A 27,357-nucleotide genomic window follows, 5' to 3' on the forward strand; every position below is an offset into this window, starting at 1 on the left:
TTTTCAACCCAAGGACTAAAAAGAGATTAAATATTTCAGTAAAAATACAAGGACAGGCAGATCTTAAAAATACAGAAATGATCAGATCGCAATAAAATAGATCCCGGAACTGAGCTTCTCTTCCTGAGTGTAGCCATAGTGTGAAATTAAAATATGTATTAATCCCAATGGAGATGAACAGCAACTGACCTATTGCTGCATCCAGGTAATAAATGATCAACTCAAAAATATTAAAGTAGAATGCTACTTTTAATAAGCAAATTACATCTGTAGAGAAGTTAATTTAATTACCGGTTAAGTGGTGGTCTGTTGTGTTCCTGTGACTTTTCTGTCCCAAAACTAGCAAAAGAAGTTAAATTCAGTGGCATCCACTTTTTTTGAGGAACCTAAAAAACTCCCATCCCATCCAATGACATTGTTGGGATATTATTTAAATATGCTGACTCTTTAAGATGCTCAGAGTAGAGTTAGAATGGGGCCTTGATTATTATTACGCCGTTCTGCTTTTGCGCTGTCTTTAATCTCGGTTTTGCAGATAGGTACAAGCAAAAGTGAATTATAAGCACAAAATGCTGGATTGCAAATATTTTTCCTCTTGTGAGTTGCTGCCTTTATTGCATCCATTTACCGTTTCAACACTCTTCACTGGGGATTTTTAGGATGCTCAGTTTTTGTTTTTTCTTCTTCTTTGCGTTGTGCCTCCAGTGAGAGTTAGACTGCCCTAGTCTCTAATTTCAATGATCATATCATTTACGGATTAAAACTACTGTGTCAGGCATTTTAATTAACTGACAAAGACAGTCTGATGCCACAAGTTGCTACATGATAAATATGTATGTGTATTTATTATGGGTGCACCCAAACACTTCTACGTGAATAAAAGGTGGAGTTAAAAAAACAAAAGGACGTTGAGACAAACAAGATTTGCTAGGAAAAATTGTCCTTGGTGCGGGGTTTATTTATGTGTAGTGTAAGGAGTCACAGAAAGAGGCCCAACGCTGCTATTATCCACCCTGTAAAGCAAAAAACACATAGAATTAAGATAAGACAGCTGGGGGGGTCAAAAATAACACCTACCACTAATCACAGGGTTGTGTTCGTTTGGTGCCTTTAATTTGTATGGAACTTAGTTATGCGAGCTTGATATTTCTGGTTTGGATCTGCTGTATTACAGGGCAGCCTGTAGACAGATATTATGGCCGAGGTGCCTGGCAAGTTTCTCATTACACGGGCTAAGTCTGTTCCCCCCGTGCCCCCCTCGAAAAGCTAAGCAGCCAAGCAAACCACAGGAAGAAAACATGTTAGCTTTTCCTTCGTAGCTGTGTTTATTCTAAGGCAGACACATTTTAAAGGTTCTCATCATATGTTTACTTTCATTCATATTCTAATGCCAGAAAAGATAAATACAGTACCCCAGCCCCCCGCCACCTCGCCCCTCTCCATTTAGAAATCAAAAGTTATGAAAAGTAATATGAGAATACCATAAGTGAAATCGAAAATGAGTTTTTATATGGTGATTTAGTTTACTGAGGAACTAGTCGTCAAACTGTTTTGGCCCAACATGAAGAAATAATTGTTTTGATTTTTAAATCATAAATTAAATGTGATTAACTACATTTTGGGTTGCTGAGATTAGTTTCACTAAACACAACAGGGTCTGATTACTACCAGAGCTGTAAAACAAAGAAATTAAGTCAATAGAACCTAACTGGCAGCACGAAGTAGGATAAGAGATCTTATACCACACAATGCCATTTTATAGCACAATCAAGTAACTATGTTACCAGTTCTAAAAAGGCTATATATATCAAACATGACTTAAAATAAGTTTGACTTTGCAGTTTGACACCTTGAAATTGGGCCTCTGTCTCTTTAAGAAGCTCCTATTCTTTCTGGCACTCTGTCATCACAACAATGCTTCTCATTATGCCGTTTACAACCGTTCCTAGGAGCGTTGCGCTGAGAAATAGTTTGTATGATGAGCTCAGCGAACGTGCAACTCCACCAGGTGTTTGCTAATTGCTGCTGCTGCTAGTCTGGAGGAGCTGAGTGGGGAGATGAGTGAGTGAAAGCAACACTCCAGGTATGTTTTTGATGAGGGAATACATGATATAAAGCTCAAAGAAATCAATTTTAGATAATATTCCTCTAATCCCCTTCAATAAACTAGCACATCATGCCCCAATCTAAAGAATTGCCAGAGAAAAAAAAAATCTGGAGTGGATGAAACCTGCTTTTGTGGTTATCTTTGTATGATGTCAAATATTTTTAAGTGTGAATTAAAGCTAAAACAGCGCGGCAGGTATAAATAAACGCTGCTGTGAGTCCTATCAGTGTTATGGCTTTATGAGATCATTCATCTCATGTCATCACTGAGCAGCCAAACAATACAGTGTGATTACTCTGAGTGCTGGTCATTGATCCCTCAGGAGCTCAGTCTGTCTCTCTATGGCCTCCTCAAACACAACAGGCCACCAGAAGGTCATCCTCAAGGTCAGACATACGCTTCTCTTAAACGCAGCGGTTATCTCTGAGGCGCTGCCGCTCTGACTTGTTTCACTGGCTTTAATCAGCTTTTGATGTGCGGCGTCTCCTGTGGTTCCTCACTGGTTCTGATCTTGGGTGAGCTGTTCTGTGAGGTGCCAGAAGGCCAGCCCAGTCTGACGGTGGATTAGACCGGCTCAATGATTAACTCAAGTTTAATCACTTTTTATGTCAAGGCACTGTGCCATGCAGTAACTCTTTTATTGTCCTGTTTGTGATCCTTGATGCTCCATGGCAAAGTAACTGCACTTTATTGCCACTTTCGACAGTTTTTTTGCTGTTATTGTGCCAGTGACTTGATCATAAAGAAGCGTTCTCACAGGAGGGGGCTTTGGCTAATCATAAAACTACACTCAGCATGAATATCACATGAATTATGGGCTTTTAATGATTATTTGAGCCATTCCATTTAGGGGGTGGAAAGTTAATTAAATGCACAACTTAAAGGATTTTAAAAACAAGATTGGGGTGGATTCAGTTTGAATTCATTATGCATTTTCTCTACTCCCCCAAACCCTACACCTCCACTGATAATTTGAATAAATGTCTCTCTTTGCAAGTTGTGGAAAATAAGATTCTTTGCATGATTTCGGCTGGATATTTGAGTACGGAAATGTATCCAAGTGATTTCCTGCTTTAGACGATTGTCCAAGCGGGTTGAATGTCAGGGCCGTTCCTGAAGCTTGCTTCATTCAAAAAACCTGTTTTGATTTGTGTTTGGGATCATTGTCGTGTTGCAGGAGTCGGCAGCCTTTAAAACTCACTCCTGCAAAATAAAATCTGTCTGGAGCTGCAAAACCTACATGCACCTTTGAGGGAAGGTAGTTTATTGGATTTTATGGTTGCCTTTAGTGTAAAATTTGGTTGTGTATTGGTTAAATGAAAGAACTGATATTTCTATTAATACTTTTTGGGTTTAATTTAAAGAAAAACATTTTCTTTTGAATGAGACAAAATGACACATTGTGACAAAAGATGCTTCCTGCTGGTCTGTTATGGGGTTTTATGCTAAGAAAAGGCAAAATTCAATTTCTACATCCATTTAAATTCAATGCTGCTCAGTTTTATATAATTTTAGTCAGAGATTTAAAGAGCCACAACAGCAGAGACAAACATCGGCAGCCTGCTGAGACTGTTTCCTTTAGGACACCCACCAAAAAATCAGAAGAATTTGTTGGTACTTCTGTTATTTTCTGCACATCTAGGCTGAATCAGTACCAAGAACAGTGATGCAGACCCTTGAGATCATGCTACCACCACCGTGCCTGACAGGAGAAATTTGGTTTGTTTATTACGGCGTCTGAAAATGCCTTTTTATTTTGGAGCGTCCTTTCGGTCAATGAGGATTTTCTCTTTTGTGGAAAGTGACACCGGTTTCTATCAGTTTCCACATCACGGATGGTTGCATCTTGTTTTAATAGGTTTTTTCCCAAAATACTAGAATCTTTTTTGGGTATACGACTTTGACACAGCTGGGCATTCCAAAAGGAGAATGATCCAAGCACACATCAAAACTGGTTTTTGAATGGTTGCATTAAACTTCCAGATTGGCCTTCTCAAAGCCCTGACTTCAGTACAATTTGAAAATCTGTGGACTGTAATTAAAAGCCAGGAACACAACCAAGTTAAATGAACTCTACCAGTTTTGGCTTAGAGGACTGGTCGAATATGCATGTTGCTGATTACAAAAAGCTTGCAGTCAAAAACCCAATCGTTGCCCATCATTTAAAAAGCCCAAAATGAATCGAACTTCCATGTCAAATTGGGTTTAACATATTTTATTAGGAGTCCAAGCATGTTTGGAATGATTTTTAAACACTCTCTAACCCGTTTTGTCACCACTTCTACCTACAACTTAACCTTTGGAAATTGAATTGGCAGTTTCTGATGCTCAGACAAAGGAATGATGCAATGCCAAAGTGGTTTAGGAGATGGGTGGCCAGATGGGGTCTTGGGTGGGGGCCCTACAAATTGGATTGTATTTTTAAGTGCCCATATGGCCACCCAGTTCAAACACTGACAGGGACAACAATTGATTCTCTTTTAATTAAAAGTAACCATATCCACCTTAGAGAGGCAGTCTGAGAGTAATGCAGTTAGCACACAGCTGTGGTCCACAATATATACAAACAGCTGCACCCACAATGCAACCTGGGTACAAAGGAGCTGGGAAAAACAAAGCGATATTAAAGCTAAGAACAGCGAAGATGAAGTGGGAATATGGAGCAGATTTGAAGGGAAGTTGTTTTCATGTGCCGATGCAGCAGTGTCAGAATTCAGGGAGAAACGTGTCATCGAAGGTTAATGACGTGAGATTAATAGTTTAATTAGAGAGCTCAGTCGCAGGGCTGGAGGCAGTCACCCAAACTCTCTGCTGTGGCCCAGCGTTGGCGCCGGCACAGGATGACAGGAAATGTCAGTCTTTGACAGACAGGGAGACATTTCAATTATAATTATATTGACAGTAGTAGCTTCACTTCCTTTCTGCCAGTCGTTTTCCTTCCTGTTTATCACACTGATCTTTGGTGTGCATTCATGGTTGAATGGCTATCGAAAGTGTCACAATCAGGAGGAAGGCGAGTGAGCTGGAATCTCCTTGTTGTCTTTTTTTTTCTCTCTTATTACATAATTTAATTTCCTCTCTCTACTTGGCTGCTGGAAAGCTGAATCTCTTAAGACTCCTGGGGCTTGTGGGTGAGATGATGAGAACAAAGGTAGGGGCTCTTTATGGTCTCGGAGGGAAGGCCAATCAAAGTCTGACAAATTAATGAGGTTAGTGGGGTTGTGGGAATGAATTGGTAGCTAACCCCCAAAATGGGGTTTTGTGAAAAAGCCTGTGGCCATCTCATCATCTGAGCCCCCCTGCCCTTATCCCTCCAAGGATTACTTAACACACTTAACGTTTTTCCCACTTGGTCTGCTAATGTCAAGGTCCGAGCCAAGGCGTCCTACAAGGTGCCTGAATTTCCCTCTCAGGAATTACAGCAGCGCTAAATGCTGGCTTTAGTTAATACTGGGTTCTTATACAGTTTCCCTTTTAAAATGCCTTATTTTTCTAGAGATTTTTTTTAGACATTTCCTTTGAAGATAGTTCTACAGTGGACATGCTTTAGGTGTGAACTTGCATGGATGGAAGGATGGATGTATGTATTGATGTGCAAAAGTGTAGATGGATGGATTTAAGGAGACAACCTTTAGAATCAGGCAAAGGGAAATGGGCTTTGGAAATTTTCACACACTTTTTCTTTTCCATATATTTAAATTGCCTGCTTTTGCAGTCTGTGTCGAAACCCTGAAGATATCTATACACCATTATATATTCAAGCTGCATACACAATGCTCCATTTTCCTCTTTCTGTTTTGTTTTGCATGCATGTGTCCCCAGGTTGACACCCACACAAGCCTTCAAACATTCAGACGTCCTTCGTCATGTCAAATTGGAGAAAGAAAAAAAATGTTTTTATGACATTCATTGTAAATGAGCAAATTTCACCGAGTGAACTCTGTGAACATGGGAGGTGATGTTGCCCCCGGGTTGTGTAAATGAGCTGTGTGGTCCATGCAACACATTAGCAAGCTCATCTTATAGGTCAGGGCTGCATGCATTTAGAGGCTGTTAATGGAAGACAGGGAGTGATGTTTCCCTTCTTGTGCATTGTTCTGCAGACAATACATCAGCCGTTATAAAAGCTGCAAAAGCCTTTGTACTTGTACTGATTTATTGCCTAATGCTGTTGCAGAGGTGTAAAAATATAAAAGCAGAAATAGTTTTAACTTAAGCAGATGGATGCGGAGTTTCTGCTTTTATCCTGTGTCTTTTTCCCACAAGGTAGCAAGTGGGTTGAAAGAAGTCAGAGATTGTGAGTCATCTTAGACTAGATCTTCTAGGTTGGGGCGTCGGTTTAAATACCACAGGTAATGTAACACCTCAGACTCCTGGTCGAGTAATACCTGCAACATCTACTGTCTCGCCATCTTTAGGTACATAGCAAAGCTTTTATCGTTCCATATTATAAAACAATCATTTCAAATGCTCACTCTGAGTGTTTTTTTCCTTTTTTATTTCAAATGTCATTGAGCATGTTTCACTGACAATGAAAAGCAAGAGAGCAGACTTGAGAGATGCCTCCCTGCCTCATAATCAGCTTGAGAAGATGAAAGCCATTACAGTAATGTTGTTCACACTGGAAAGAGATGAGTGAAGGGTAATTGCACTCAGACTTCTCCTTCTTCTCCACTGTCTTGAATAATTCAGGTCGAACTGGAAGGCCTGATAGAAAACCTGTCTTCATCTGTCCACAGGGGTTTTGAAAGTTTGATGTTTTTCTTTTCTCTTCTCTAGGTTTAAACATTTTAAGTACAGTAACTCCGTAAGGATAAAGCACATTACTCTTGTGATTTCACTATAGCTCTGRTAGCACTTACGAAGATCCATCTTTCTTTGGCCACTGAACTATCTTTGTATAAAAGAAGAAAAAAAACTCTGGTTTTTGTCTTATCAGAAGTGAATGTAATGTGAGCTGAATATTGAAACTGAGACATCCAGCAAGCCCCTGGAAAGGCATTTGTTCTTCAGGTACTTTGGAATATGAAATCCCAATACGATAAATGCGATAATCACAGTTGGCTCTCATTTGCTTCATGTCACATTGTGTGAAAATATTGCAGGAAGGGAMGATGTAGATCTGSGTTGTCTGATATRTCGGCATCAACATTGGTATTACTAATAGTTGTTCAGGAGGTTATTAGCAATGTGGAATTTTAGTCCAAGAGCAGAAATAAGGAAAACTGTAGATSTTAGCTTCTGCAGTAGAGCAGAAATGGTTTTAACTGTGCCTATTGGTGCATGTTAAGGTACATTTGGTGTTTGTCAACCGTACATTGAGCAAACAGACCCACAATGACTTATATCCCCATGAAATTTGTTAAAAGGTCTTTGCACATGTGCCATTTCCAATCCCAAATAACCCGGTGTTCCTTCAGATTCAGCCATAAAACCGAAGCGCAGATAGGAAAACATGATGTTTATTGGTTTAAACAAACAGCCCGAAGTGCAGTTGACTCTGTCAGGGTAAATAACTTGCAGGGAAGACAGCTTTATATGGAATTAATTGCAAACAAGTTGCCTGCTAATGGTCTGAAAAGGGCCTTAATGGAAGTGTTCCATTAAAACAACCAGTGCTGATGCCATCAGACAAATTCCCACTAAGTGTTGTCCCATGAAAATGATAACTTGCTAATCCATTATTAATAAGAATTAATGGTTTTCTCTCTGCTGTGTGTGTATCGATCCCTGATACTCTACCCTGCAGAGTAGCTCTCTCATTGGGCACCCTGGCAGGCTAGGGAATACACTAATTGTTAGCCACATAAGAGCCATTTACACAGCTCTCCCTGCTGCTGCTGCATTTATTACAAGCTTGCTGTGAGGCTTTCAGCAAGAAGAGGAGAAAAAACAACTTTTTACTATCATGAACAATTGCACATAAAATCTTATTTTTTTTGCTATCTGTTTTGCAATTTCCCATCTGCTTTTTTATTCYGTACTTAAAGCCTTTCATTTTGTTTTTTTTTTCTTTGGTGAACTTTTACCTCCCCTGATCAGCCACCCATACAACTAGAGATCRATCCAGTGAAATATAAGAGAGCCGTAGCACCCCCACCAACACCTTTCAAGCTTTTAAATGCCCCAGACCCCACAAATACAGCTGCAGGCATGAAGCTGGCATGAAGCTAACTGACAGAAGCATTTTAATCCCTGAAACCCAAAGCAGTCAGCAGCCTTTAGATTTCCTCAGTCCATCCTAAAACCAGGATCTCTGTGTAGACCCGTCAATATCCTGCAACCTGTCTCAGGTTTAAGTTTTACATCTTCATGGCACCAATATGAATCTTTCACTGCTAAACTCTGCAGCATACCAGCTAAACATCATGAATTAGTTTTAATGACGACGATTAGAAAGTGCCAGCACTTTGTGTTCAGCTTTTGGCCTCAAAGCACTAAAAGGCTTTATATTCATTTCCCTAATGACTATGATTTGTTCAGACTGTTTTCCCATTAAATGTGGTGTTTTGTTTTGTTTTTCAATTTATAAATTCATGTATTCACTTTATTAGTTATATAGCTAAAATTTCTTTATTTGCTCCTGGAAAGGTAAAATATTTTTTTCCAGCCCCAGTCACATATCCATTTCAGTACAGCAGTACTGTTTTGAAGAGATACCGCTTTCTAAGACATTAGTTTAGTGTCTGTGGCCATTTGATGGTTACCATGGAAACGTATACAATAATTTAAAAAAAACCCTTTGTAAAATACTGTTTGATGTCTTTCAAAGTGCCAAAGAAGCGACCAGTGTTCTTCCACTCTATAGATACAGAGCGATGCAATTCTCCCCCTCCCCCGCTTGTTTCTGCACACTGTCACACTGTCAGCTAGCTGGAAGAAGCCTACAACACACATAAACAAAATGGAGAATAGACCAACTTATTAATTAACTTATATTTTGTTGCAGAAATTCCCCAAAAAGTTTCTCCAATCTAATTTTTGCGGAAGTTGGAACAATTGTAGCTTTCTTGTATCATAAAAGTTACATCTAAAGTGYAACTAAACCAGCCACAGGCAATTTTTTAAAAACATTCCACCAAAGGGGGCAAAGTTAAAAGACACAGAGGGGTGTGGCCAAGTGTCAAGATGAATAGACATCAATCAAGCTGTGCCGGTTTAACCAATAGGAAAATTCAACTACAGCGGCAACCGTTCAACCCAAAGAGGGCAGCACTGGGACTGTTTTTGGCAWAAATATTTCAGAATTTAAAGTAATTTACAAAATATTTTGCAATTGGCTTAGAAATAATAGATAGTATCCATAACAACCAATTTATACAGCGTAAAAATAAAAAAAGATGATTTGGGGTTTAGTTGGGCTTTAATAGCATGAAACTGCTGTGTTGGCAAGGTGTGGGAGTCTCCTCACTTAAAAAACCTAAACAGTGTAAATGTGCAAACTTGTTGCCAAACTATTCTGGAGAATTAATCCAGAAACTTCTGTGCATTGTAGTTTTGAATGCGATGTATCAAAGCACTGAAGGAGTGCATCTCAGAGCTTGCAGTCATGGCTGAGAGAAGGATTTGCATAGGTAGGCTCGTGTGTTTTCCACCTTGTCCTTTTTATTGTTTTCATGTGACAACTGCCTGACAGGCAGAAAAATGGGACACAGGCAAGGAAGAAAAGGTTGAGTCTGGATTCTGTTTCCTTTAGAAAAGAACTGACAAACCCACCAGTCTTATATTCTCACTCGCCTGCAGTGGCGACAGCGATGGAGGAACACAAACTCTCTGAGTCGAGAAGTAAACGCTTGTGGCTGTTTGTTGAAGAGTGCTTGGACCACTATTAACCCCAGCTGTAAGTCAGGGATGTAGGGTCACCAGAGGGCTTCTCCAGAGTTTTGTGACTGAATCTGAGATCTGGATTAACGATGAACAGCTCCAAATTTGAAGCAGATTGGCCTTTGAGTTATAGGTCAACCATGGAAGCATGTTTGAGAGGATTAATGCAAGAAAAACACGGCTGTGAGGCCAGTTTAMTCTGATCCTCCGTTTTACTGAAACTTGACTTAAATGTTTGTAGCAACATATATTTTTGACATTTTTTATTTTAAGTAAGGGCATCAAGGTTTTTTTTTTTAGTTTTTTTTAAGCTGTTTGATCCTCCCTTGAAATCACAAACTGGAAAGATGGCAATTTAAGTGAAACCGCTACGGACAGATGTCGGCAGCGGCTCTTGGAAGTCAGATTGGTGATAATCGCTTCTTTGGGATTCCAGYTCAGCAGCCATGTGCGCAGCGATGCATGCTCAGACATACGTCCTTAATGCTTATCGAGTTGTAATCTTAAACATAGCTCACCCGCTGCTACCTGCATGTTTGTCAGTAAGTCACTCTGCAGCAATAGAAAAGGATTTACTGCTGGGCTATGATACCATAAACGTTAATCCTAAGAGATACAGAGGGCATAAAAAATAAAATTTAACAGGATGATTGACWGGTAGATTGATGGATGGATTAAAGGATGGATAAATGGATGGATGAGTGGATCAGATGAATGATGGACGGATGGGTGGATCAACTGATGACAGACTAGAGTAAAATAAATGTGTWCCTTAAGTTTGTTATATAAAATTCTTTCAGGGATAATTAATTGTTTGGTCAATTCACCATCAACATATATAARCACATAAAGAGTCAGTTTAATTTGACGACATTTGCATMGTTCAAGAACACAGGTACATTTCCTTCAGCTGAACAGGAAATACTTGAAACTTGCAGATTTCCTGGCTGGTGTTTCACCTAATGATGCCCCCCATGTCTGACCAGCTGTATTTAGAGGTGCATCAAACCWTCCAGARTGACYTGAAGATGTTACGCATTCTCTCGCACTTCAGTCCCTGCAGACCTGGAGTATCTATTTCCTTTACATCATCGGCGTGTCATCCCTCGAGGTGGGAAAGTGATCCCAAGCAACGACAGCTTGCAACATTTCTTCTTCTTCTTGTTCAACAATGCAAAGATAGAGACCGGTGACCTKATAGGTGGACCTGGAGAAGCCGATCACTGCAGGCTCTCTCCAGGCCCGAATGCGGTGCAGAGTTATGCTAACTGGATATTGACCCGCYYCTTTCCCATATTTTTCCCACAATCTCACTGAGGGAACGCCAGCAGCTCCTATTTATTCACGGCGTAATGATTTACCTCCATTGTGCATGCCTCCGTCTGCGGTTCAGGTGATCCCCCTGCCCCCACCTGCCTCTTTAACGACTCCACAGATGAAACATGAGCTGACGGAGGCCTTAATGAGGACAATGGCTCACGTTCTCGAAGCCGGGATTATGCATGTCTGCACGGGGAGGCTGTATCACAGAGCTCAAGGTGTGCTCATTGTAGCGTCATGTCAGTTTTGACAGCCTGTCAATGAAATGCAGTCCTCATTGTTTTGGACACAATGATTCTGGGTGTGGTGCCCAGTAAAAACCCCTGAAGGCAGTGGGAGGAAAATAGTTGGAGGAGCTCACCATGGCAGGGCACAGTGTTGTTGTAAACACATATAATCTGTGAAGTCTGAAGGATGAACAGAGTCTGAACACAGTAGTTTGCAGTGTTTGGATTGTGGGGGATGGCAGCTGGTTTAGGTGTATCATCCTAAAAGAGGAAAGAAAAACACATAAATGTTAGAAATTCAACATGATGCAGTGACAGGCAGACACAAAAGGCAGGACTTTTTTTTTTTTCCCCATGACTGAGCTGCAGGTGTTCACAGCAACAATGCCCGTGTGAGTTGTCTCATGCCTGCTATTGTGAGGGGAAAGTGATATCTGAGGTTTTGCCACGTTTTAAAATGCAGGTGGGAGAAAAAAAAACACTACTCTCACCTTTCCCCCCTTCTGTTCTGCTTTCCTTCCCAGGCAAGCCGAGTTTTATCAAAACCCCTGAGGACCAGACTGGCATCTCGGGCGGGGTTGCATCGTTTGTGTGCCAGTCCACAGGAGAGCCGAGGCCGAGGATCTCCTGGATGAAGAAGGGCAAGAAAGTCAGCTCCCAGCGCTTTGAGGTGGGTAATAGAGGAATGCAAATACAAAAACAGCTGCAAGCTGTGACCTGTTATGCTTCCTTGTACAAGTTTGGATTGATCTATGAAAGGTTTTCATTACAGTTTTTGCACAAAATCATTATTAGATAATGAGATTTTAGTCTGGTCAATTTTTAACCTTAAACCTGGAGAGGATTTTCACCTTCCATCAGAAAAACGGCATAGTTACTGATGTGTTTGATAGGCCTAGTCAAAGTCAAGACCCAAATAATTAAACATTTATGTCTGGGGATTCTCTGTATCCAGTCTCACTGAGCTTGATCAGTTTTGCAAAGAAGAATGAGGAAATATTTCCATCTTTAGATGTGCAAAGCTTACAGAGACGAGCCCTAGCAGAATTACAGCAGAAACYGATTCTGAAAACTAGGACTTAATGTGAAAGCAGTGGGAATACTTTTGCAAGGCAGGTGTACCCCACCCAATTTTGGGGAGTCAAACCAACTCTCTTTTTCTCCAAGTGAAACCCTAAAAACTTCACTTCCCTTTAATCTGGCTCCTTCTTGATTTTTTTTTTTCTCAGTCGCCCTTCATCCTCTCCTGCCTTTTTGCTCCTCCATCCTCTCCTTCTCTTCCTGACCTTCACCCAATCTGGTCATGCACTCCCTTGAAGTATTCCCCTCCTTCTTTTAAGCACCTATGAACACAAGGGGAACATCCTAGGTGGGAGTTCTCACTGTTTTCGGATCGCACCTGCTGAAAACTTTCAAACGTTAGCAGGAGGGGCAGCGTGTGAGAGCACATGAAAGAGTTTGTGGAAAGATCAAACAGCAATCTCYCCCAAACTGGTTATATATGCAATAAATGTTTGCAAAATAAGGCCAACATTTCTCTCCTTGTGCTTTTTCCACCCGCAGGTGATTGAATTCGATGACGGCGCGAGCTCCGTGCTGCGGATCCAGCCGCTGCGCACCCACAGAGACGAAGCCATTTACGAGTGCACCGCCAGTAACACTGTTGGCGAGATCAACGCCAATGCCAAGCTCACAGTGCTGGAAGGTAAGACGAGGCTTTTTCCTCTCTTGGTTTTTCGCTTCCTCTCTCTTTTTTGCATTAAACTCTTCCCTCCCTTCATCCCCTCATCCGCAACTCAGCATAGTTGTGGAAGATTTTATTCTACCATACATCCAAAAGCAAATAGCAGTGTTTTTCTCAATAATTCAAACATAAGCATTTGCTAAAGCTGTGGATTTCTGGTATTGGCAGTGCAATGGAGGGGCAGATAGGTCTTAATCTAAAGTCCAGAAGGTGAAAGGAACTGCAAGGGAAGCACAAATAAAACTTGTTCTTCAGCAAATTCGGTATATAACCTAGGAGGTAGTTAGTTGTATTTTAAAGAATTGCTTTTTCTAAATAGCTTTAAGGGAATATAAGCAACTGAATTATTGAGATTTTTCACTTTGTTTATCTTTTTAGATCACTAATTTCCTCTATAATATCTGCATTTTAATACTTTTTCTCTAATCTGTACATTATTAAAGTGATTTGAKTAGGAATSGAGTAGTTTGGAAGCAGAAATCTACAGAGCTGTGCAGAGGGCGGATTTTTAATGTCCATTTTTGTTACAGTAATGTTAAAATCAGATCGTCTCTCATTCAAACAGAGTTTGCATTCTCTGCTTTAATTTCATCTTTCTTACACCCACACTTCCCTTTTTTTTTTTTTTGCGCTGTCCATGCCGGTTTGATGATATCATCTCAGCTTGCGTAATCCTCCTTAAAGGAACTTTTCTTCACGGCAAAGAAAGTTTTTTTTATTTATTTTTCATTTACCCCCTTCCCTGTTTACAGCATCATAAAGAATGTTTTTGGCTGCTAAGGCAAACAGGGCTTGACGTGACCTGAAGCTCTTGTGAATGTGATGAGATTAATCACAGTTTTAGTGTTTGAGGGCCAAGTAGGACACCGAGGTTGGTTTGCCTCTGTTAGAGGAACRCGGACTGTCAAGATTAATAGTCGGCAGCGGGGAAACTGTTCTTATCAGCAGCACTGCTCTCATGTTGGCTTCTCTCCCTGATCATGCACTTACATACCAAACAGAAACATCCTGAATGTTTTTTACTCTCAGGGCCTGCTTATGTGTGTGAGATGCATACATTTTACATTTCTTTAAAAAGTCACTATAAAGCGTATAGTGGTGGTTCACCCTGGACAGATCGCCAGCCCATCATAGGTCAACACAGAGACACACACTCACACGCAAATGCAATTTAGAGACGCCAATTAACCTAGCAGTCACGTTTTTAGACTCTGGGAGGAACCTGGAGCACCCAGGAAGAAGCTACACCCACACAGAAAACATGCAGAAAGACCCCAGGCTGGGATTCCAACCCAGGACCTTCTTGCTTCATGGCAACAGAACCTCCAACTGCTTCCCCATGCAACCCGACACTAAAACAACAAATTCTGTTTATTTTGCTACACAGCAAGAATTGGTCTATTGGTCTATTTTTTTTTTTTTAGATAGAATAATTTTTCTTCCATTTTATAATTATCCAAAAATCCCAACAAAATCGGTAGTTGTGATGTGAACAAATTTGAAACATAGCGCTGCAACTAGTGATTATTTTAGTTATTGATTATTATGAACATTGTATAAAAATATCAGGCAAATGCTGCAGACTTTTTTATTTAAGACTTTTTTTTTTACACCATTTTAAAAATTCATAAAAAATGCATATAAACAAATAATTCAAGTGTATATAATTCAAGAAACATTTCATTGCTTACATGCAACAACTGAGCAATCCTCCAGTGTATGCTAGATCATTTGTTGCAAAGGAAGTCTCTGAAGCGAACAAACAGCATCACCATCAACTATCGTGATTTATCAATACAGTGTAGAGCTGATCGGTTTATTTTTTTGGATTAACTGATTAGTGGACAGCAGAACGTGCTTAATATTTTTTTTTTCCACACAGAATTTGAACTGGGTGAATTTAAAGTTATTTTTACTTGAGGAGCTTTGTGTGGAACACATTTACATTTTTCCTTTTTTTAAAATGGGAGATATTTTTGCTCTGAGTGTGTTCTGAGTCTGTATACTCCCGGTAACTATTAATCAATTACTAAATTAGTTGACAATTATTTTCGCAATCGACTAATCTCATTAATCATTGCGGCCCGGGTGAAAAAGTTGCATTTTTGCAAGCTGCTGTGTGAATGTCTACTGCAGGCTGCATTCAGTTTCGTGCTCATGGTTATATTCAAAACCAAACAAAGATGTTGCTAGATGTTGTGGGTCTTCTCTTTCTCAACACCTGAGGCTCGTTCAGCTCTTTGTTTTGGTCGCACATACCAAAACAGTGAAGCCTCATAAAACCTGTGGACAGCTGTTCTCAGCTTACAAACTGAGGCARGTTTCTTCTGCCCAGAGCAAAGTGGCAGACAGCCAGAGCAAACTGGTGAAGATGATGTCTTTGTCAGCGCTGTGGAGGAGAAGGTGCACTCACAAACACATCTGTGTGTGAATCTGGTCCACAGTAGGACATCTCGAGCTTGTTTGTTTACACTGAATGTGTGTGTGCGTGAGCGCTTAGGAGTGATCAAATGACRGTATGTAAAGGCATGTAGCTGTGATGTTATTGAGTGCTTCTGAGGTTTCACGCTTGTTATCTGAACCGGTGAGATCATGTGGCGTTCAAGCCGCGCCTCAAACCCTCTGCAGTTGTGATGATTGGCTGATGTGGACCTCAGACATCTACTCACCTGCAAACCTGGAACTGGACTTAGTTTGATCCAAACAAGAACAACTTTCTGGTAAATAAATGGCCCTGCGTGAAATTCTCACCGTTTGTTGATCTTCAGTGAAAATATCACAATTCAGAAACTTAATTTATCTCAAATGTRGATTATAAATGTTRTTGTAACTCATGTCATCCAAATATCTTCAAAGAGTGGATGGTGCAAAATCACTATTAATATTTACAGTTATTAGTCTAAGATWKAGATTTAAAGTTTGCTTCTGATAGGAAACAAGACATACCATTTAAAATATACTAAAAGGTGTAAAGGAAGYGTACATTTTGGGGGAAAAGGCTTTGTTTACATCTTATTTTACAAATTGCATGTTGTGGAATATGTATATCTTTCTAAATCAATGGAACATGGTTATTGGCATAAGAGGGATCAATCCTGTGTAATCCTGTTTTCTGCATGYCTTCAGGTCGGGCCTCCTTGCCATCACCCTAATCTTTAACTTCCTTCCAGATTCAATCTGGGACTCTGATTCTCTGAAACATGAATCTCASTAAGAAGTCATTTAAATACTTTTATTATGTACATTTTTGTCCGTTTTCATTTGTGACACTTACAATAAACATATAGTGCTAGAAATAATTATAAGGTTACAAGAATTTCATACATTCCTACTTCTATTGTGTATCTGTAAATGTATTATTTTGTGTCTGACACTTAATKTCAGTTTGTTTTAGTAATTACAAAATATTATAAACTATGAAGAAAAATAGTCAGAAAAACCCTAATACCCTACATGTAGTTTAGTTTAAAGCTTTATATTCCCATTTACTTTGCTTTCATTTTGACTAATGTCTTCCTTATTGAGTTTATTTTCRACTCTATCCTTACAGTAAAATATGAGTGGATTATAGAATATCAYTTTGGAGATGTCARRAAAGACTCAAAGTGTCCCACTGGCATGGAAAGATGAATAAACGACTGTTGTGAAACTTGTGGGAAAGCCGGATCTGAAGGGACCAAAGTGTCAAAATGACCAACATCTTCTCAAAAGCCATCCACCACCTCCAGCTTTGCAAATCTCTTGAGTTTAAACATCTGTTTCCAGTTTATTTTTAATGCAAGTTCTTAACTCTGATAACATGCGACTCAGTTGGATTATAAATGTGGTGAAAGGATAAACAGTGTAAAGTGTTGCTCCTTTACTGTCAGCATCATTTATCTTTTCTTTCCTCTTAATACACGCAGAGGCTGGGGACGAAACACAACAAACATTGTGTTCAATCAAAGCAACTTCATGAATCTACTGTGTGAAAACCCAGAGGATGAGCTGAGTTTATGTTCACGCATGAACTTAACAAACACACACAGSCATGCATATTATATCCACAGCCATTTCGTACCAACGTGCGCTGTCTTACGGAGCAAAGACGTCAGCCAGGCTCTATTTTTAGACCATTGTTTGTAGCTCGGTCATACATCAAGTTCGTACCGCCAGCCCAATGCAGGAAAACACCGGGGCAGCACCGAACTGATGGAGACTAATGATGCTGCTCTTTAATGGACCTGCGTTGGCTTGAAGCTCTGAGAAGCTTGTGTCGCATGTCAGAGGTGGCTTTTTCACTCCAATGGACCAGATGATAGAACATGTTGACCAACAGGATTGATTCAGATCCTTTAAAAATKCATACAGTTATTCAAAAATGAATGCATGAAGGGAAAGGAAGCCGAGCGCAGCTGAAAATCACGTCACATCTCGGTCAAAGTTGGGGGGGAATGAAATGACTTTTTAAGCAGAAATGTCTGGCTTTCTTTAAGATTCTCCTCATGTGGATGTAAGTACATGTGATTTTGCAAACACAGGAGGTTTTCCTTGCACACAGGGCAACCCCGTCAACCAGAGATTCAACGAGAGCGGTGAAGTCATTACAGCGCTAAGTCGATTTGGATTATAGGTTTTAGCAGAGCAGAGTAAGGTCGAGCATTAATTATGATTATTTCATATACTGGCTCTTTATTTTCTTCTGCCAATCCTGYAAAATRTGGATTATGACAGTCACACTGGTGCAGATTTACTTTGTAAAAATGTTCAGGGTTCAAAAGTACATATCTTTGGATAGTGCTTAGTTTCTTTTTCTGATTTTGTGGGTCAGTGTTGCCAAGAGAAATACTTTAGATKTATTCATTTTAGATTAAGATTTTTAAACATGGAACACAATTAATTTATATTTTTGTTTCTTGTTTTAATTGCTGTCGGTATTGATTTAAAAGAGCATTTGAACATTTTATTAGATTTTTTTAATGGATTTATTTTGAGTGTCAAATTTTGTAGCTTTTGTTTTCATTTTATTTATTTATTTTGATTAAAAACTGAAATGACTCTGATTATTTTCACCAAGAGGTTTGTGATTTTAAATATCTCTCTGAATATTAATATCTTTAAATTTGAATATTTTTGTAATTTTTTTTAAAGTTCATTTTTGTAGATTTTTTAATTTATTTTTCCTTTGATTTTTATAAAATCAACAAATATATTTAGATTTTTATATTTTAACATCCAATTGTTATCAATATTGATTTATTTTTTCTCAAAATATGTATTTTTTTGTTAGTTAAAGACACTCTTGGRCTCATAGATGAAAGTTTACAAAAAACTAAAAATAAAATCCAGTGTCACAAATTTACATGAACGCTTAAAACCATTGAATCAACATCTTAAATAAAACCTAACTTAACTTGATGCAGGAACTGTCAGAGATACATTTGTRTTATTTGCCCTTTAACCTACAACCTTTAACCTCCTCTACAAATARGCATGAACATATATATTGTGGTGCAGTAAGCTTAAAAGAGTGTGACCTTCACTGGAACAGWCTACATATCAATTATACATCTCAGCATATTAACTTCTGTATGCAAGTATAAATATACAGAGAAAAACAACATTCACCCATTCCAAATAAAAGTCTTTAAAAGCACAAAAACACAAACCAGAAAGACAAGACAACAAGGGCTCATCAAATTGATTCTTCAATAAATGTGAGCATTTCATATAGTTTCATATTTATGTCCAAAGGAGTTAAAACTTTGGTTTGTTTGTTTTTTTTGGCTGGTGCTAGTTGTGGCCAATCTGGATCTGTCCTAATGATCTTTTATAGAGAAGCAAGCTCATACTTTTAAAAAAATAAAAAGAAAAGAAAAAACTTCTAGGTGTTTTGTTCAAACTTTCTTAAAGGAGCAATTTTTCACAGTTGATTTGAAAAAAAAAATATTTCTTTGAATGTATTTTCTCAGTATAATGTAACTTCATTATAATGCAAACCAGTTTCTGGAGCGAGTGAGTTTAGCTGAATTTCCGTTTTTTTCCACCGAGACGAACGAGTCCGCTGCCATTTTGATGGCCGCTCACCTGACGGGGCGCTCCAAAGCCTCATTTTCACACCAGTCAAGTTGAGCTTTAGCAATTTTGTGAACACAAGCCCTGAGTCATTCTGTAATTCTGTCACGCTGTAACAGCCTCACTCTTTGTTCGTCGCCTTTCTCACGCCCCCTCTCGAGAGGTCACACCACTGGGACTTGCATACGGGCCCTAAAGACCGCTCAGCCGTTCCTCGTTCTTCACACGCAAACAGACAAGGTCTTTTTTGCTTCTTTGTCATTATTTCTATCAACCTATAAGGATACTTCATTGAATCAGTTCTGTATTTCAGACATTTTTATGCGATTAAGAAATCTCTCTGCCCTTCTCCCTCATCCGCTCTTTTGATTCTGCTCTCTTGTCTCTGAACGTTGATCTCTTTGTATCTGTCCCATGTTGGTGGCGGTGGACAGTGTGGTGGCGCATTTCTGCCATTGCGGCAGCCCCATGTAGAGCGATGACCGGGTGGTGGTGGAGGGTGGGGGACAATGACTCATTACCTGGGTAACGATGCCAATGTTCTGACCTTGAGCTACCCCCCCTTGAATTGAACTGCCTCAGTAAATGTCCAGGTAAATGGTGCTTGTCTCTGTGATGTATGAAGTAAACCACTGCGGTGCAGAAAAGACATCTCGGCTCACAACATCAGTCTTCGATGCAGTGCACCGCCACCGCGCCGTGTCACGGCCATATTTCACACTTTGAACGGCGTTAACATTTGATGAGCATGTAAAATGTAAAATGCAATGAGTCAGATCTAGAAATGACTTAGGTAGGTGTCAAAAGCGTGTCACACATCAGTAAAGCTGATAATAAAACTGATGTGGCTCAGCTTCAAAGGCAAGTTTACTCCAAAACCACTAAGTAAAAATTCATCTGGATGATGTAAGCAAAGTACGTGGGTTTAGTTGGCTTTTATCAGCAACCTGGAGGAAATATAAATCCTACATCAGTGGAGTGCACCTTTAGAAATGTGTATGTTTTCTAAATAAGCATGTACTGAAGATTCAACAAAAATATTTAACTGTGAGAAGAAAAATGGTTTGTATAAGACTATAAACTAATGAACAGTGCTAATCAAGAGCTAATGAGCTAATAGCACAGCTAACTTTTTGTTTAACGCCTTTTGTTATCTTTGAAAACATTTAGCGCACCCAAGTCCCCTTAAATTATAAATATGTACTTTCTAAAGCACTATTTTACATGGCTGTTATGTAAACTTTAAGCTGAATAAAGTTCAACATCTGTATTGAAGTTTTGGTTATCAACTGTTGATCTTCAACCAGTTAGACATTCATTCATGTTCTTATTTTGAAGTTTGTGAAGACACAGCAGTTCAATTTCCTCTCCTGAAGGATATAAACTTAAATACAATAGCTGAGAGCATTACAGAACATGTAAGTTAAGTCAGAATCATATTGGTCCTCGAAGGTTGGAGTCTTTCAAGAGCAGATATAATTTGAATTGAAGTTAACGCTTTAACATTAGCTTCTGCTAAAAACAGTGCTGGTGTAGTGATTTAGCCTTAGTGGAACTAATGCTTGATTAGTGCTTTATGGGTTAGTATAACTAACTTTTTAGTTAGCATTTATTCTGCAGCACTTGCCGTTTTGGAGTCAAATTCATGGTTATACAGAGTAGAGCAAGTCTTGCTGTTCTTTCATGCTGTCAGACAGGTTCTATTGAACTGATTTCTTGACTCTACAGGTCTGAACGTAGTCAGTCCTGAGAATAGATGGTGAGAATTAAGTCAAGTTAATCAAGTTTGGTTTTCATATATTCTGGATTTCCAAACCAAGAAGGCAAGGGAGTGTTGAATGTTAGACACGTTAACTACAGCAGATATCCTTGTACTTATTTGTATTTATCAAATACCAGATCCCTGCAGATAAAATATTCATATCTTTCTGTCACTTCAGTAAGTTTCTCTGGGTTTTTTTATTCTCACTCCATTAAAAGCTAAAATAAATTTTAAAAAAGTCAAAGTTGTAGAGCTGAGCTCTCTATTACTTAGAAGTTTTTCTGAATATGGGAAATAATTTTGGCCTTCTCTGTGACTTTTCAGGCTTTGTTGTAGCTATATAATGGAAAACATTCCCTCGACCCTTGGGTGACAGCGGACCTATCTCTAGATAGGAGAAATCTTATCTAATAGCAGCAGATCAAAAGGCCTTTCATTACCAGGATCCTCCACTGTCAAGGCGTGAATGAGAAAATGTCTCCTTTAGATTAAGACTAGATATTATAAGCTCTCCCTCCAACTTTTTTATTTTTTTTACCTTATTCTATATAGAGGACTCTGTTTCTAAAAACATAAAGTATAAAATAAGCTGTGGTAAATAAGGTGTGGTTGTAAAGTTCTGAATTTCTAAACGTTGTTTGGCACAGCCTATTCCTGGTTTAGTACAAAAAGGTTCATAATGATGTCAATCGCTATGTTGTCTTTGGCTCAACAGAGCGATTGCTTGTTTCTCCTTCCTCTTACAATATTTGCTTGTAAGAGGAAGGAGGATGTCAATTCATTCTCTGTTTTCTTTTTTAAAAGCAACACATTATCCTTCAAGATCTTTGATCAACAATCAACCCAAACAGAACTGCTGTTTTCATTTAAGTGCTGTTGCCTTTTGTTGATTGAATTAACTGTGATTAATCGATTTTTGAAATAATAGTCAACAAATTTAGTAACCGATTCATCGTTAACTAGTGTACAGAGTCTAAACATGACAATTTTTGGAAAGAACAGGACAGTCAGAGCAGTTGTCAAGTGAAAACTGTACAAATATCTTCATATTTGTTCTAACCAGAACTCCTCAAGTTTCATTTTTAGCTTCAACTGGTTCAAATTCCATAAAGAAAATCTCAAATGTAGTACTTTTGCCTGAATATCAATTAATCCAAAAAATAGTCAGATTATTAGAAGTGTTTTTTTAGCTGCAGATGCATCTCTTGCTACAAACAGTTAAGCGTTCAATAAAGGAATGCTACACAATGTTTTTCTTTTTATGAAAAGTAATTATTTGCAACTTTTGATGTTTCTGATATTGGGTAAAAAATCTTTAAAAAATTGCAAAATGTACCAATTTCTTTATCCATTTGTCAAAAATAATCAATAGAATAATCAATGACTGAAATAATTCATTGTAGCCCTAATATTAACAGACTTTATTCCCTGTTACAGTCTCTAAACATCGTATCCATTAGTCGGTTCATCCAACCATCTGTCAATTCGTGTATCCATCCTTTTACTGATCCACCCATCTGTTTGCAATATATCTGTCCATCCAGTTATTCATCTATCCATCCACTCTTTCTTTGGTTTCGGTTGTAAACTTAAGGTGAACTTTTGTGCTTAGAGATACAGAAATGGATACAAATGGGTTGAGATCTCTGAGATTTCGAGTGTGGATAGGTCTGAGATTAAATCTTTGGAAGAAATGCATCAAAACTCTGATTTCAGAGATTGCAGATAATCATGCATTCACTGGTGAGAATCGTTTCCGGCTTGACTGTGCTAACTGTGTTTAGTGGAGCTGTGCTTTGGTGGCAGTAAGCAAATTACAGCCTCGCCAGTAAGAAAAGACCTTTATTTGTTCGCCATGCATTATAGTCCCCTTGGTGCAGAGGCAGAAAATGACTGTGACACAATGCCAGAAATAAATATCTCAGGGCCCAGGCAAGTCTGGACAACAAACCTGACTGGATAAACAGCATGGAAATCTCACTGCGCCTCATCCCAGGAAAGATAAATACATGCAGAAGCTTTATGGGGATGATTTAATACCGAAGCCCGCTTCTCTGACAACTTAATCCTATCCTTTCCTTGGTGCTATTCAGATCAGCTACAATGGCCAAAATAAGGTTTGTAGTTTAACTTCTTTTCCCCCAACGTTACTTCTTCTCTTTTCTTGGCCTTCCAATCATGTTGCATGCTTGTTTCTTTATATTTCTGAAGAAGGTAAATAATACCGCATATGCTCGTGTTCTGAGACGTTTTCTTAATCAGTCGTGTTTTTCAGCACCTGCTGAAGGTAATTTAAGCCCGACTGTGGGCACAAAACAACTGAGGGACAAACTTCCTCAAACAGACACATCCACAGGTGTATTTTTAAACTCCATTGTGACGGTCTGTGTCACAGATTTAATTTCCCCCACCATCTGCTGGCTGCAGGCCCAGCGTTGTAGATCATATCCAAGCCTGACAGATACAAACTGCATCTGTCTATGCATGCTTCTCCCAAGGACTCTGGCAATATGGCGGGGTGGAATCGCTCTCCTGGCCACACAATCTGCATCCTTGTATCCCAGCTTCCAAGGACTTGGGCATTGTAAATAGGACAGGTGGATTTTTTGGAGTTTTTGGGAGCATATCAAACTTTCACCTGTGCAATTAGAGGAACCGCTCTGTTTTTAATAAATCCGCACGAAACACGATGTTCTCTCTTTTCYCTTGGCTCAAATAATCAGACTCATGAAGAGAGAGTGCATGTTGGTTGTGGTGCAAAAGCTTCTGCAAACTGGAGCAAGTCTGAAGCTCAATCTTCATCCTTGCACAGATATTTTAACAGCGCATAGCTATTACATCGAATGACTTAAATCTGCAGTCAGCATCCTGCTTAAGCGCATATGAATGAAATGTGAAAAAAGAAAATCCAATAAGACTTTGTTTCAGTTCAGAATATTGGAATATGATCATTAAATAACCTTCCCGAAATTGACTTACTTTTACTGGTGTGTCCCATTAGATTTATCTGGCACCAGTCCGCTTTATTTATAATCTGTAAGATATCCGGATGGAGTCATTTTTGCTTTGAGGCAACATTTTATTATCTGTACTTGTCCATCAATAGCTCAGTGCTTTGAGCAAGCTGTAAGTGCAATGTCTGGTATGTCTGCGCCGTCAGTTCTGATCATGTCTTTTGCCTCGAGGGATGGAGAGGGAAAAAGGGGGCAGGGAGGAACACAACAGAACTGGTTTCTAGAYTTTACGAATTGGGTCCATTTTAAAAATGTATCTAAATCTGACATTTTAGATAAGACACAGACAGGGGACTTGTTTAAATCCCTTTCTGTTTAAATTATGTACTGTTTATCAGTAATTAGGTTAGTTGAACTTGATCAAAAGGAAGATCTTACTTTCCCCCAAAATCCTGAATACTGTATTTTATTTCAAAATACAGCTTCAAGTCCTAATATTTTAAAACTAAAATTTATGCAGATCTTAACTGTTTGATTTTTTTTTTAACAATTAGAAATCAGACTATAAATAACCAGCAAAGACCCAAGACTTTGGATGGATGCAGTGGTGGTTTTTGATGAGGATAAACTGCAGATACTAGCTTCTGCTGTAGCTCMAAGACGATTTTCACTGTGTGTATTAATGCATAATATAAGGGATACTTGCTGTTTCCACGAGTAAAATAGGAAGTTATATGCTTTTTAAGAGAAGTCTTAAGTATTCGCAAATACCGATTGGGGTCCAATCGGTATTTGGACCCCAATACCGATTGGGGTCCAAATCGGTATTGGGAATGTTTAAATGTACATTTAAACATTCCCTTGTTTAAATGTACCACATTTAAACAAGGGAATGGAGAATTAAGCCAAATATTTTTCCAACTTCTATTTCTATACAGAACATTTAAGAACACATTAAACTTTGTAACACAGCTAAAATGTACCTCCTACAATGAATAAAATCTCATTTGGAAACATAGARGATCAAAAAACAGGAGTCTAAAATGTTTTGAGGATACACTTATTTCCAAATTACAATTATTAAATAACAATAAAATAAAATATTTTCTTGTACTGTAACATTTGTCGTTTAATGAATAATGGTTCATTGTGTGTGCAGAGAAACTTTGTTGTTCCTGGCTTCTGTCACATTTCCTGAAACAGTAGCTGCAGCTTTGTCCCCGTCCTAACCTTGCTCTCTGTTAACACTCACAACTTTATTTCTCTTCCTATCCAGACAGTCTCTGGATTTAASCAGAAAGCTGAGATATGGCGAGACTTGTGCATCTGTTAATATCTGTGCACTCACTCGTCCGAAACAGATGGATATCAGTGAATCGACATCTTCTGTTAAGTATCTGACACAAACAGGTGCAACAGGCTTTTATCGTTCAGCGGCAGATTTGACAGGCGACTTGTTTTTGAGATCACGACTGATTTGAAAGCTTTTTCTTATTCTTAGAAAGTTTGACTAAGATTGTATGACTAAGGATATTGCGTTGTCACGTCTCTGTCAACGAGCATAAGCCTGAAGATGGAGTGAGGCATCAAAATGAAAAGATCCGAYGATCAGATTTGTCACAAATATAAGCCTTCCCATTGAATTTATGCTCAGACGGTGATGAAAACTGTCACTCACACAGGTGCCCCTGAATCACAATTTTGAATGACCAGAGCCACTTTATCACTCTYGACAATAACAAACATTAAACCAGCTTTTATTTGAAAAAAACTCTATGATCAGTGTTTGTGTTGTTTCAAAGTGCTAGAGAGTAAAAGTACCTTTTTCAACCAAATTTAAATTCAGCAGGTGAAGGATGCTTGTTGGTTTGTACCTGGTAAAAATTAAGTGGCAGCTTTTGGCACCGGTCATAAGAGACAAATTTCAGCTTGGCTACTTCAAGAGAGATCCACATTCGTACTCAAGTTAGCACTTAAAAAGACTAGAGTTTAAACATGACGAGTGACTCAACTGGAAAAGCAGGTTTTCACTGCTTTCATTTACATGACGGTTGAGTTTAGAGATAGGATCCAGAGTTTTCTCAAAAGATGTCATCTTGGAGGGGCAGGTCATGCAAAGAGAAACGTTTAAACAAATAATGTTTCCATTGCTCTTTTTAACAACTCCAATCACTCTGTAGAGCACTTAATTACTGCAGTCACACACATACATAAATTTCTCTATATATCTTTTTTATCTGTCTCTCTTCATTACTTTCTCTTTCTGTCATCTTGTATCTGCTTTTTAGTCTTTATCTGTTTATCTTCTCTAACTGTCACATATGTATTATTTATTTATTTATTTATTTATTTATTTATTTATTTATTTTACCAAACTCAGTCAGAGGGAGTGTTTCTCCTCTATCAGCCGAGCCAGGTCAAAACCTTTTATTTGGTGATAACTGAATGTTTGCTGTTTGTCAGGAGAAAAGCATGAAGCACTTTGGCTATTTTGTATTCTTGTACCTTTGCCTTATGTAGCAGAAGTAGGAAAGTTACTTTTTCTGCTACTTACAGGAGAGTGAGTGCTGCCTTCCAAGTAAAATTTTGCACGTTTWAAAAGCTTACATATTCTATCCGGCTTTGTAGGTTTGCRACATGTTTTTCTGTGACTTTTTGTCTAGCTAGCTTCAKYTTCGKTTTTTTTCCCCATTTAAAGTAAAAAATGTTTTGTCCTTCATCTGAGAGTCAAARAATTKACCAATGATATTCAGTGGAACATAGATCAAAGAATCGTCTGCATAAAAATGAAATGCAATGCTAAAAAGAAAAATGCAGTAATGCCTGAGCAGGTACWGTGGGAAAAGAAGAGGACTGAAAATGGAGCCTTGTGGTACTCCTMTCAAGGAGGAGTTAMAACCTTTGTTAAAAGAGATGGGAGTGAAACCTTTGAAGAACTGAACCTCGGACGGCTAAACTTTACTCCAGCCTAGAGATGAGGAYCTCCACCACGCATACAGCTACATTGTTACAGCTTTAAGTTTCACTTCTTAAAACATTGTTACCATTATTCTTTTTTTAAATAATTTATTGCTTGTCATTAAAGAAGTCTATTACACTTYATATCCTCTCTATAGAACAAAGTAACTGTATAATTTGAAAATACAGTATAGCCATGAATGACTGTCATAAATCACAGAAACCTTGGAGGAAAATAACTTTTTTTATKTGACAGATTTCTAATAAATGCTGCATAAAGCAATCCCTGTTCCCGCTCGCTCATTCTAGTGGTTTGGTTTTGTGGGAGTGATTTTATTCAAGCACTTTGATGTTGGTATCAGTGAAAGCTGCCTTAGTCAGCGCCTCCATACAGAGAGAAATAATCC

General features: G+C 38.7%; 1 protein-coding gene across 15 annotated transcripts in view; it reads left to right on the forward strand.

Annotated features, from left to right (window-relative positions):
* The window catches only part of LOC103479767 (protein tyrosine phosphatase receptor type F), a 245,748-nt gene that overhangs the window by 88,946 nt on the left and 129,445 nt on the right, over positions 1-27,357 (forward strand). For all 15 annotated transcript variants that reach the window (XM_008434405.2, XM_008434400.2, XM_008434408.2 and 12 more), the window contains 2 exon segments: positions 12,003-12,148; positions 13,042-13,183. In XM_008434405.2, the coding sequence (XP_008432627.1) occupies positions 12,003-12,148; positions 13,042-13,183 (288 nt within the window).

This window comes from Poecilia reticulata, linkage group LG17, assembly GCF_000633615.1.
Source record: "Poecilia reticulata strain Guanapo linkage group LG17, Guppy_female_1.0+MT, whole genome shotgun sequence".
In the NCBI taxonomy this organism is placed as follows: Eukaryota; Metazoa; Chordata; class Actinopteri; order Cyprinodontiformes; family Poeciliidae; genus Poecilia; species Poecilia reticulata.